General features: G+C 50.0%; 1 protein-coding gene across 1 annotated transcript in view; it reads right to left on the bottom strand.

Moving 5' to 3' along the window:
* LOC143278036 (uncharacterized) overlaps positions 1-11,344 on the bottom strand; it is a 21,936-nt gene extending 10,592 nt beyond the window's left edge. Inside the window, exons 1-4 of the mRNA XM_076583048.1 lie at positions 11,174-11,344; positions 9,758-9,832; positions 7,215-7,292; positions 6,609-6,692 (exon numbers count right to left, since the gene is read on the bottom strand). Coding sequence (XP_076439163.1) covers positions 6,609-6,642 — 34 coding nt within the window. The 5' untranslated portion in view covers positions 6,643-6,692; positions 7,215-7,292; positions 9,758-9,832; positions 11,174-11,344. The remainder of the gene's footprint in view (positions 1-6,608; positions 6,693-7,214; positions 7,293-9,757; positions 9,833-11,173) is intronic.
* Positions 11,345-13,931: the final 2,587 nt, after the last annotated feature.

Raw genomic sequence — 13,931 nt, 5'->3', positions numbered from 1 at the left:
GAGGAAGGGAGAGGAGGAGAGAGAGGGAGAAAGACAAGGGCAGAGAGATAGAGAGAGAAATATGTGTGGGTTGGCCGAGAGGGAGAGAGAGGGGGAAGAGAGAGACAGAGAGAGAGAGAGAGGGGGGGGGGGCGGGCAAGAAAGAGAGGGAGATAGATGTAGGTAGGTCGAGAGAGGGAGAGAGAAAGGGTAGTTAGAAAGAGAGAGGGAGAGGGGAGAGAGAAGGGGAAGAGAGAGAGGGAGGGGAGACAGAGAGGAAGAGAGATGTAGGTAGGTCGAGAGAGGGGGAAGAGAGAGAGAAAGAGAGGGGGGGAAGAGAGAGAGGGGGGAAGAGAGAGAGAAAGAGAGAGAGAAAGAAAGAGAGAGAGAGATGTAGGTAGGCCGAGAGGGAGAGAGAGGGGGAAGAGAAAGAGAGAAAGAGAGGCAGAGACGGAGAGGCAGAGAGGGAGAGGGAGGGATATATATATATATACACACAGAGACAGAAACAGAGAGAGAGAGACACAGAAAGATGTAAGTAGGTATGAAGAGAGATGAGGGAGAGAGAGGGAGCGAGAGAGAGACAGAAAGATACATACAGTTAGGTATGGAGAGAGGGGGGAGGGGGTAGAGGGAGATAGGGAGCGAGAGAGAGAGAGAGAGGGAGAGAAAAGCAGAGGGGGGGAGGGAGAGAGAGAGAGTCACACACACACATGTTTGCACGCACGCATTCAAACAAATACGCACATACACACACAAATGTGTTCTACTCCCTACTCACGGCACTGAGAGCTGTGTCCTACTCACGGCACTGAGAGCTGTGTCCTACTCCCTACTCACGGCACTGACAGCTGTGTCCTACTCCCTACTCACGGCACTGACAGCTGTGTCCTACTCCCTACTCACGCACTGAGAGCTGTGTCCTACTCTCTACTCACGCACTGAGAGCTGTGTCCTACTCTACTCGGCACTGAGAGCTGTGTCCTACTCCCTACTCACGGCACTGACAGCTGTGTCCTACTGCCTACTCACGGCACTGAGAGCTGTGTCCTACTCACGGCACCGAGAGCTGTGTCCTACTCCCTACTCACGGCACTGACAGCTGTGTCCTACTCCCTACTCACGGCACTGAGAGCTGTGTCCTACTCCATACTCACGCACTGAGAGCTGTGTCCTACTACCTACTCACGCACTGAGAGCTGTGTCCTACTCACAGCACGAGAGCTGTGTCCTACTCCCTACTCACGGCACTGACAGCTGTGTCCTACCTCCCTACTCACGGCACTGAGAGCTGTGTCCTACTCCCTACTCACGGCACTGACAGCTGTGTCCTACTCCCTACTCACGGCACTGACAGCTGTGTCCTACTCCCTACTCACGGCACTGAGAGCTGTGTCCTACTCCCTACTCACGCACTGAGAGCTGTGTCCTACTCCCAACTCACGCACTGAGAGCTGTAGTCCTACTCCCTACTCACGGCACTGAGAGCTGTGTCCTACTCCCTACTCACGGCACTGAGAAGCTGTGTCCTACTCACTCACGGCACGAGAGCTGTGTCCTACTCCCTACTCACGGCACTGAGAGCTGTGTCCTACTCCTACTCACGGCACTGAGAGCTGTGTCCTACTCCCTACTCACGGCACTGAGAGCTGTGTCCTACTCCCTACTCACGGCACTGAGAGCTGTGTCCTACTCCTACTCACGGCACTGAGAGCTGTGTCCTACTCCCTACTCACGGCACTGAGAGCTGTGTCCTACTCCCTACTCACGGCACTGACAGCTGTGTCCTACTCCCTACTCACGGCACTGAGAGCTGTGTCCTACTCCCTACTCACGGCACTGACAGCTGTGTCCTACTCCCTACTCACGGCACTGAGAGCTGTGTCCTACTCCCTACTCACGGCACTGAGAGCTGTGTCCTACTCCCTACTCACGGCACTGACAGCTGTGTCCTACTCCCTACTCACGGCACTGACAGCTGTGTCCTACTCCCTACTCACGGCACTGACAGCTGTGTCCTACTCCCTACTCACGGCACTGACAGCTGTGTCCTACTCCCTACTCACGGCACTGAGAGCTGTGTCCTACTCCCTACTCACGGCACTGAGAACTGTGTCCTACTCCCTACTCACGGCACTGACAGCTGTGTCCTACTCCCTACTCACGGCACTGACAGCTGTATCCTACTCCCTACTCACGGCACTGACAGCTGTGTCCTACTCCCTACTCACGGCACTGAGAACTGTGTCCTACTCACGGAACCGAGAGCTGTGTCCTACTCCCTACTCACGGCACTGAGCTGTGTCCTACTCACGGCACTGAGAGCTGTGTCCTACTCCTACTCACGGCACTGAGAGCTGTGTCCTACTCCCTACTCACGGCACTGACAGCTGTGTCCTACTGCCTACTCACGGCACTGAGAACTGTGTCCTACTCACGGAACCGAGAGCTGTGTCCTACTCCCTACTCACGGCACTGAGAGCTGTGTCCTACTCACGGCACTGAGAGCTGTGTCCTACTCCCTACTCACGGCACTGACAGCTGTGTCCTACTCCCTACTCACGGCACTGAGAGCTGTGTCCTACTCCCTACTCACGGCACTGAGAGCTGTGTCCTACTCCCAACTCACGGCACTGAGAAGCTGTGTCCTACTCCCTACTCACGGCACTGACAGCTGTGTCCTACTCCCTACTCACGGCACTGACAGCTGTGTCCTACTCCCTACTCACGGCACTGAGAGCTGTGTCCTACTCCCTACTCACGGCACTGAGAACTGTGTCCTACTCCCTACTCACGGCACTGACAGCTGTGTCCTACTCCCTACTCACGGCACTGACAGCTGTATCCTACTCCCTACTCACGGCACTGACAGCTGTGTCCTACTCCCTACTCACGGCACTGAGAACTGTGTCCTACTCACGGAACCGAGAGCTGTGTCCTACTCCCTACTCACGGCACTGAGAGCTGTGTCCTACTCACGGCACTGAGAGCTGTGTCCTACTCCCTACTCACGGCACTGAGAGCTGTGTCCTACTCCCTACTCACGGCACTGACAGCTGTGTCCTACTGCCTACTCACGGCACTGAGAACTGTGTCCTACTCACGGAACCGAGAGCTGTGTCCTACTCCCTACTCATGGCACTGAGAGCTGTGTCCTACTCCCTACTCACGGCACTGAGAGCTGTGTCCTACTCCCTACTCACGGCACTGACAGCTGTGTCCTACTCCCTACTCACGGCACTGAGAGCTGTGTCCTACTCCCTACTCACGGCACTGAGAGCTGTGTCCTACTCCCTACTCACGGCACTGACAGCTGTGTCCTACTCCCTACTCACGGCACTGACAGCTGTGTCCTACTCCCTACTCACGGCACTGAGAGCTGTGTCCTACTCCCTACTCACGCACTGAGAGCTGTGTCCTACTCTCTACTCACGCACTGAGAGCTGTGTCCTACTCTCTACTCATGGCACTGAGAGCTGTGTCCTACTCCCTACTCACGGAACTGACAGCTGTGTCCTACTCCCTACTCACGCACTGAGAGCTGTGTCCTACTCCCTACTCACGGCACTGAGAGCTGTGTCCTACTCCCTACTCACGGCACTGAGAGCTGTGTCCTACTCCCTACTCACGGCACTGAGAACTGTGTCCTACTCATGGAACTGAGAGCTGTGTCCTACTCCCTACTCACGGCACTGAGAGCTGTGTCCTACTCACGGCACTGAGAGCTGTGTCCTACTCACGGCACTGAGAGCTGTGTCCTACTCCCTACTCACGGCACTGAGAGCTGTGTCCTACTCCCTACTCACGGCACTGAGAGCTGTGTCCTACTGCCTACTCACGGCACTGAGAACTGTGTCCTACTCACGGAACCAAGAGCTGTGTCCTACTCCCTACTCATGGCACTGAGAACTGTGTCCTACTCCCTACTCACGGCACTGACAGCTGTGTCCTACTCCCTACTCACGGCACTGACAGCTGTGTCCTACTCCCTACTCACGGCACTGACAGCTGTGTCCTACTCCCTACTCACGGCACTGAGAGCTGTGTCCTACTCCCTACTCACGGCACTGAGAGCTGTGTCCTACTCCCAACTCACGGCACTGAGAACTGTGTCCTACTCCCTACTCACGGCACTGACAGCTGTGTCCTACTCCCTACTCACGGCACTGACAGCTGTGTCCTACTCCCTACTCACGGCACTGACAGCTGTGTCCTACTCCCTACTCACGGCACTGACAGCTGTGTCCTACTCCCTACTCACGGCACTGAGAACTGTGTCCTACTCCCTACTCACGGCACTGACAGCTGTGTCCTACTCCCTACTCACGGCACTGACAGCTGTATCCTACTCCCTACTCACGGCACTGACAGCTGTGTCCTACTCCCTACTCACGGCACTGAGAACTGTGTCCTACTCACGGAACCGAGAGCTGTGTCCTACTCCCTACTCACGGCACTGAGAGCTGTGTCCTACTCCCTACTCACGGCACTGACAGCTGTGTCCTACTCCCTACTCACGGCACTGACAGCTGTGTCCTACTCCCTACTCACGGCACTGAGAGCTGTGTCCTACTCCCTACTCACGCACTGAGAGCTGTGTCCTACTCTCTACTCACGCACTGAGAGCTGTGTCCTACTCTCTACTCATGGCACTGAGAGCTGTGTCCTACTCCCTACTCACGGCACTGAGAGCTGTGTCCTACTCCCTACTCACGGCACTGAGAACTGTGTCCTACTCATGGAACTGAGAGCTGTGTCCTACTCCCTACTCACGGCACTGAGAGCTGTGTCCTACTCACGGCACTGAGAGCTGTGTCCTACTCACGGCACTGAGAGCTGTGTCCTACTCCCTACTCACGGCACTGAGAGCTGTGTCCTACTCCCTACTCACGGCACTGACAGCTGTGTCCTACTGCCTACTCACGGCACTGAGAACTGTGTCCTACTCACGGAACCGAGAGCTGTGTCCTACTCCCTACTCATGGCACTGAGAACTGTGTCCTACTCCCTACTCACGGCACTGACAGCTGTGTCCTACTCCCTACTCACGGCACTGACAGCTGTGTCCTACTCCCTACTCACGGCACTGAGAGCTGTGTCCTACTCCCTACTCACGGCACTGACAGCTGTGTCCTACTCCCTACTCACGGCACTGACAGCTGTGTCCTACTCCCTACTCACGGCACTGACAGCTGTGTCCTACTCCCTACTCACGGCACTGAGAACTGTGTCCTACTCACGGAACCGAGAGCTGTGTCCTACTCCCTACTCACGGCACTGAGAGCTGTGTCCTACTCACGGCACTGAGAGCTGTGTCCTACTCACGGCACTGAGAGCTGTGTCCTACTCCCTACTCACGGCACTGAGAGCTGTGTCCTACTCACGGCACTGAGAGCTGTGTCCTACTCCCTACTCACGGCACTGAGAGCTGTGTCCTACTCCCTACTCACGGCACTGACAGCTGTGTCCTACTGCCTACTCACGGCACTGAGAACTGTGTCCTACTCACGGAACCGAGAGCTGTGTCCTACTCCCTACTCATGGCACTGAGAACTGTGTCCTACTCCCTACTCACGGCACTGACAGCTGTGTCCTACTCCCTACTCACGGCACTGAGAGCTGTGTCCTACTCCCTACTCACGGCACTGAGAGCTGTGTCCTACTCCCTACTCACGGCACTGAGAGCTGTGTCCTACTCCCTACTCACGGCACTGAGAGCTGTGTCCTACTCCCTACTCACGGCACTGAGAGCTGTGTCCTACTCCCTACTCACAGCACGAGAGCTGTGTCCTACTCCCTACTCACGGCACTGAGAGCTGGCCTGACTAAGCGCGTTGGGTTACGCTGCTGGTCAGGCATCTGCTTGGCAGATGTGGTGTAGCGTATATGGTTTTCCGAACGCAGTGACGCCTCCTTGAGCAACTGAAACTGAAGGCACTGAGAGCTGTGTCCTACTCCCTACTCACGGCACTGAGAGCTGTGCCCTACTCACGGCACTGAGAGCTGTGTCCTACTCTCTACTCACGGTACTGAGAGCTGTGTCCTACTCCCTACTCACGGCACTGACAGCTGTGTCCTACTCCCTACGCACGGCACTGAGAGCTGTGTCCTACTCCCTACTCACGGCACTGAGAGCTGTGTCCTACTCCCTACTCACGGTACTGACAGCTGTGTCCTACTCCCTACTCACGGCACTGAGAGCTGTGTCCTACTCCCTACTCACGGCACTGACAGCTGTGCCCTACTCACGGCACTGACAGCTATGTCCTACTCACGGCACTGAGAGCTGTGTCCTACTCCCTACTCACGGAACTGTGTCCTACTCCCTACTCACGGCACTGAGAGCTGTGTCCTACTCACTACTCACGGCACTGAGAGCTGTGCCCTACTCACGGAACTGTGTCCTACTCCCTACTCACGGCACTGAGAGCTGTGCCCTACTCCCTACTCACGGCACTGAGAGCTGTGTCCTACTCCCTACTCACGGCACTGAGAGCTGTGTCCTACTCCCTACTCACGGCACTGAGAGCTGTGTCCTACTCACAGCACTGAGAGCTGTGTCCTACTCACAGCACTGAGAGCTGTGTCCTACTCCCTACTCACGGCACTGAGAGCTGTGCCCTACTCACGGCAATGGTGCATCCAGTCACAGGCGGTTCCCATTCTGCAGAAGTCCTCTCTGGATCCACTGCAGTTTCCATTCAAGTCTATCTCTGTAAAAATCATTATCATGATTATAATAATTGTGATAATGAAGATAATCAACATCACTGTAATCATAATGATAATTCTGATCAAGACAACAACCATGACAGCAAAAATAATGGTCACTACTACGACTACTACTACTACTGCTACTGCTGCTGCTACGACAACAACCGCTACTTCAACCACTATTAACAGCAACTACAACAGCATCAATAATAGGACAATAATACCACCACCACCATCACAACAACAGCAACAATCTTTATCATTATTATTGCTGTTTTATTTATCATCATTCTAACTCAAAATACAGCACACACATACACATACACACACGCGCGCCTGCACACACACAAACAAACACACAAGCACACACACATGCGCACGCGCGTACGCATGCACGCACACGCGCGCACGCACACACACATACACACACGCGCACGCAAATACACATGTACTTACATCCTTTCCCCAACACCCCACCTACACACACACACACACACACACACACACACACACAGACTTACTGCAGAGAGCACTGCTATCACAGACAGTGTCACTGACGCAGACGCCATTCTTCTCACAATGCCCCCCCAGCGGGACACCTGCAAGAGACAGCCCTGTGTCATAGCTGGCTATGCTTTGACACAGCACCACAACCAATCCATACCACACACACACACACACAGCCCTGTGTCATAGCTGACTATGCTTTGACACAGCACCACAACCAATCCATACCACACACACACACACACACACACACACACACACACAGAGTCATGTGTCACAGCTCACTATGCTTTGACACAGTACCACAATCAATCCATACCACACACACACACACACACACATCCTTTGACACAGTACCACAACCAGTCCATACCACCGACACACACACACAAACACACACACACACACTCATCCTTTGACACAGTACCACAACCAGTCCATACCACCGACACACACACACACACACACACACACACACACACACACACACACATCCTTTGACACAGTACCACAACCAGTCCATACCACCGACACACACACACAAACACACACTCATCCTTTGACACAGTACCACAACCAGTCCATACCACCGACACACACACACACACACACACACTCATCCTCTGACACAGTACCACAACCAGTCCATACCACCGACACACACACACACACACACACACACACACTCATCCTTTGACACAGTACCACAACCAATCCATACCACCGACACACACACACACACACACACACACACACACACAGACACACACACACACTCATCCTCTGACACAGTACCACAACCAGTCCATACCACCGACACACACACACACACACACACACACTCATCCTTTGACACAGTACCACAATCAGTCCGTACCACCCACACACACACACACACACACACTCATCCTTTGACACAGTACCACAACCAGTCCGTACCACACACACACACACACACAGACACACACACACACACACACTCATCCTTTGACACAGTACCACAACCAGTCCGTACCACACACACACACACACACACACACACACACACACACACACACACCAGTGTGTTCCTTTTATGCCTTCTGTTGGTTGAAGGTCGGTTCAACTTTTCTCCTTTTTTTTATTTCTATTTTTTACCGTTTTTTCCTCATTATGTCGGCACATGTACTCCATGTTCTTGGTGGAAACATGCCGTGAGTCTTCATGTTTTCACAGCTCAATGAACATGGCATCAGTTACGGGTCCGTGCCCGGAAAGACAAACAGACGCACACACACACTGACAGACAGATATACAGACGTCGACTGACAGAGAAACAGACTGTAAGAGACAGACAGACAAGGCCGGAACAGACTGACAGACAGACAGACTGAAAGAGACAGGCAGACATACAGAAAGACTGACAGACTGACTGGCAAAGGCATATTTATTTATTTATTATTATTATTATTTTATTATCATCATTACTACTAACTTTTTTTTATATATCATAATTATTATTTATTTATTTATGTAAGCTTATCTATTATTTATTCACCTTTTTTTCTTCTTCTTTTTTTCTCAAGGCCTGACTAAGCGCGTTGGGTTACGCTGCTGGTCAGGCATCTGCTTGGCAGATGTGGTGTAGCGTATATGGATTTGTCCGAACGCAGTGACGCCTCCTTGAGCTACTGAAACTGAAACTATAGACTGACAGATATACCAGCAGACCGACACAAAGACTGACAGACTGACTGACACACACACACAGACTGACAGACTGTGAAACAGACTGGCTGACAGAAAGACAGACAGACGGAGTGACAGACAGGCAGGCAGGCAGACAGACAGACAGACACATGCATGCATAATGACAGAAAGACGGACAGACGGATTTATTAAACAGACAGACATAGAGAAACAGACACCCAGAGAGACAGAAAGAAACTGACTGACAACCACACAGACAGACTGATCAACAGACTGATCAACAGACTGACAGACAGACACGGGGTTAACACAGAGAATGAGAAACATACACACAGACGGATTCACGGAAAGACACACGGACATCTCTCTCTCTCTCTTTCTGTGTGTGTGTGTGTGTGTGTGTGTGTGTGTGTGTGTGTGTGTGTGTACAGTGTATGTATGTATAAATACACACACACACACACATACACACACACAGAGACAGAGAGAGACAGAGAGACAGAGAGACAGACAGAGACAGAGACAGAGAGACAGAGAGAGAGACAGAAAGAGAGAAAAATACATACAAACACGCGTGCACATACAGACACACACACACACACGCACGCAGACACACACACACACACACACGCACACAGACACACACACACACACGCACACGCGCGCGCACACAGAGACACAGACACATACAAACTGACAGACCGACACACGCGCACACGTACCGCTATACGGACACACGCACAGACACAGAGATATACACACAGACAGACAAACACACATACATACACGTTTAGTGAGAGACAGACAGATAAACACACACACACACAGAGTGACAGACAGGCACAGACGTACAGACAGACAGACTCACTGCACTTTCCAGCGATACAGATCGATCCATGGACACATTCCGCATCATCAGTGCACGGCCCGCCTGGTTTTTTCTCTGAGCGTAAAGACACGCCAACCAGTGTGTTTCATGCCCGCCATTTAAACACCACACACATTGAAATATCACACATATGACGCTTTACACACACGCATCTTCCACACACATCTTACAAACAAAAAGAATGTCAACAAATAAACAGACATGAATGCCCACACGAACAAAAGAAGCAAATCACACAGTAACGGGTCATTTTTCCCTCAGCGGTAAACAGAATTCTTTCCCCTCGCCATACAGAAAACTCTATTGAAAACGAAGTACGTTTTGAAGAGGCTACTATTGACTGAATGGGTCAAAAGGAACAAATGGACAAAGTAGCAGTAGCAGTAACAGTACCAGTAGCATGCTCACTTCTAGCTCTTGCTCTCTCCACCTCCCACCTTCCATCCCATATCTGCCTCTCCCCTCCTTCTCTCTCTCTGGTGTCCTCAGTTTTCTTTCGTTCCGTGTTCTTTCTTTCTCTCGTTCCTTTCACATTTCTACCTCTATGTGTCTGTTACTTTTCCTTCTCCCTTTCTTGTGTCACTGTTATTCAATCCAGCCCATTCAAACCTTCGTTCGTGCACATATCTAAAAAAAAAATACTTCCGAGTAGCAAGACTTCTTTTAACAGAATTCTGGTTTCTGTCTCCAAGAAAGCATACATTTCTACATGGTTCACAAAATGTTAAGGACCACTGCGGGACCTGCACAGTTTATTTCTTTGGGGCATCGTGAAATGATTCCGATTTTTCAGCAAACAGGTGAATGTAGCCTATGCAATGAGCTCCACTCATAACCGGAAGTGCCTTCTTTCCAATGCCATTGCTGAGAACCCACTGATTAAATGTCAATTTCTGGCCCAAACATCCATTTTTCAAACGCATTGTTCAAGCTGTCCATGCTGCACGTGCACTTGACACAGCTGTTCATGTACCTAGTCACAGGCCAGTGGCACACGGCTTGCAAAATGCGTGATTTGAACCATCTCTCGATTCTATAAGGTTCTGTGAAAACAAACCTAAAGTGGTCCTGGAACTCTGTTCTGTGAAGTCTACATGCAAGGAAGGATGAGAGGCAGGCAGAAAAAGATACGGGAGGACACTGTCCCAGAATGGACAGGCCCGAGACTGAGCCATGCCCAGAAAGAGACGAGGAACAGGGAGAAATGGAGAGAACTGGTTGCCAGGTCATCAGTGCTGCCCCCATGGTCTTGTGACTGCAGGATAGAAGAAGAAGCAGAAGAAGAAGCAGAAGAAGGAGAAGAGTAACAACAACAACAACAACAAGAAGCAACAACAACAACAACAACAACAAGCAGTTACACAAATTCCGAAACGAAGCGAACGTGCCACTCACTGCATGAAAAGTCGACAAGATCTACGATGAATTCAGGCTGACACTGACACCGATTTGTGGAGTTGTTGCACTCAGTGAAAGTGGCGTTACACGTTAGGCTGTCCGTGTCCAATGAATTTACCGATGAATTTCCCGATGAATTAACCGATGAATTTATGCACACTCCTCCCACTCTGCCTGCCTCCGGAACTACACGCCACACACACAAAATGGATTACTCTTTTTTTCTTTATGGATCTTCAATGCAACATCGTCACTCTCTTCCTCCTTCTTCATCATCAATATGCAATAAAAATCAACAAGAGGCAAAGCCCTCATGACTCACCTGTGCTTCACGCTTTATCCAGTAAAGGAATCATGAGGAGGTAGAAAAAGAAATTAAAAAATCGTTAAAACGTGTTTTATGTTAAATATGACAAACAGATGAATAAATAAATACATAAATTAATTAATTAATGTACACACACATGCACACACGCACACACACACACACACACACACACACATATATATATATATATATATATATATATATATATATATATAAGCTTGAGAGAGAAAAAAAAGAAAAAAAAAATGCGAGCAGGATCAAACCATGCATGTTCAGTTCCTAAACAAGCAGACTAATCCCCACTGCTGCAGCACATTTGACGAAACATAATATTTAAAGCAATGTTATTGCTTTCTTCTTCGTGGGATAATTTGACGTGATTGCACTGGACGTAATAACGCCGTGTAAATCATGTTTTTCGTGTGTTTTATCATCTCTCGATTATTCTTTTATTCCGTCGGTAAAGGAGACGTTGCCATCGCTTCAAGTACACCGCAACACATAGTAGATCTCTAGATCTGCACGAACCAGTCTACAACGGGCTGACGAAGAAACGATTGATTCAATTTTTCTTTTGTGTTCATTCCAGTTAATTCAGTGTCCACATTAGGATATTCACATGCAGTAAACACGTCGATGGTGTAGTTAGTATCACTGTATGTGTTCTGTCCAGAATTTGTATTTCTTTCCTTTTAACTGTGAACAAGAAAAACGAGGTCGTGTCTTCTCACCAAACACAATCTACTTTTCAGCAAGTCAGTGGGAAGCGGGTTTTAGAATTTTCGGATTTCGGAACGAACCTTAACGAAATAAAACTGTTAATGATACGGAAATACGGCTTGTTTTCGGGAGACCAACCTATTATTGCTATGAACGTGAAGATGTTTCTTTCATATTATGTTTAAGCCATATTCGGTATTGGCAGACAAAGTATTTCCAGAGAAAATGGCAATGTTAAAGTTTACCACGAACACACAGACACACAGACTCACACACACACACACAGACAACCGATACTGGTTAAAACATAGACTCTACACAAGTAAGTCAAAAATCTCCCCAAAAGCTGTGGCTTTCATGCCCTGCTCTCATGGTGATCTCAGTTTCGATCTACACACACACACACACACACACGCACACACACACACACACACACACACACACACAGCTCAGCCACACACACACACACACACACACAATGATCTCAAAACAAGTCTGGTCGGTTTTGTTTACAGGCGAGACACCAAGAACACACACACACACACACACACACACACACGAACACACACACACACACACACACACAGAGTGATCTCACCACAAGTGTGCGAGGTTTCGTTGAGGAAAGAGATTCCAACAGCGCACTGACATGTGTAACGTTGATCACACGTGGAGCCCGCCACACAGTCTCCGAAAGAGGTGCACTGTTCACCTGGTTTCACTCCTGAAAACAGCAGTGTCAAAGTTATAATCAGCATCATCATCATCCTTGTGGTCATGATGACTTTTAGTGTGGTAATATAGAGTGATGGCCTAGAGGTAACGCGTCCGCCTAGTAAGCGAGAGAATCTGAGCGCGCTGGTTCGAATCACGGATCAGCCGCCGATATGAGACGATAAGCCGAGGTCCCGTGTGCAGCATGCACTTAGCGCACGTAAAAGAACCCACGGCAACAAAAGGGTTGTTCCTGGCAAAATTCTGAAGAAAAATCCACTTTGATAGGAAAAACAAATAAAACTGCACGCAGGAAAAAATACAAAAAAAAAAAAAAAAATGGGTGGCGCTGTAGTATAGCGACGCGCTCTTCCTGGGGAGAGCAGCCCGAATTTCACACAGAGAAATCTGTTGTGATAAAAAGAAATACAAATACAAATACAAATAATAGTAGCAGCAGCCACAGCAACAACAGAAGCGGGAGTAGTAGTAACATACCTAGAGTAGTAGGCTATTATGAACGATGTTATCATCAGTGATACTGATAGTAGTAGTAGGGCCCATTGTAGCATACCTATAGCAATTGGCTATTATCAATGATGTTATTTTCAACGATAGTGGTGGTAGTAGTATAGTGTCTCTGTAGTGGTAGGGGCCAGCATTCCTCACCCCCCCCCCCCTCACCCTCCACTACAGCCCGAGTGGTGGTCTGGATGCTTGTCCTTCGGATCAGACGATAATCATACCGAGGTCCCCTGTGCAGCCCCTAGCACTACAGAGGGCTACTGGAGGGGGATGCGGAGAGGTGGGGGCGGAGATTAGAAAAGAGAGATAAACCACTTGCAGAAATTGCTGAAGCCAGGCAGCCTGCGCCGCGAGACGCATTCATTATTCATGAGCTGCCTTTGCCCCGCCCAAACTAATGGAAAGCGTCAGTCGAACGCAGTCTCCTGAGTGATTTTATAATTTGGATTACACCTTTTTTCCCTTTTC

Source organism: Babylonia areolata, chromosome 35 (assembly GCF_041734735.1).
Source record: "Babylonia areolata isolate BAREFJ2019XMU chromosome 35, ASM4173473v1, whole genome shotgun sequence".
Classification (NCBI taxonomy): Eukaryota; Metazoa; Mollusca; class Gastropoda; order Neogastropoda; family Buccinidae; genus Babylonia; species Babylonia areolata.
Note: the sequence above shows the minus strand (reverse complement) of the source record. Positions and strands in the feature narration are given on the sequence as shown.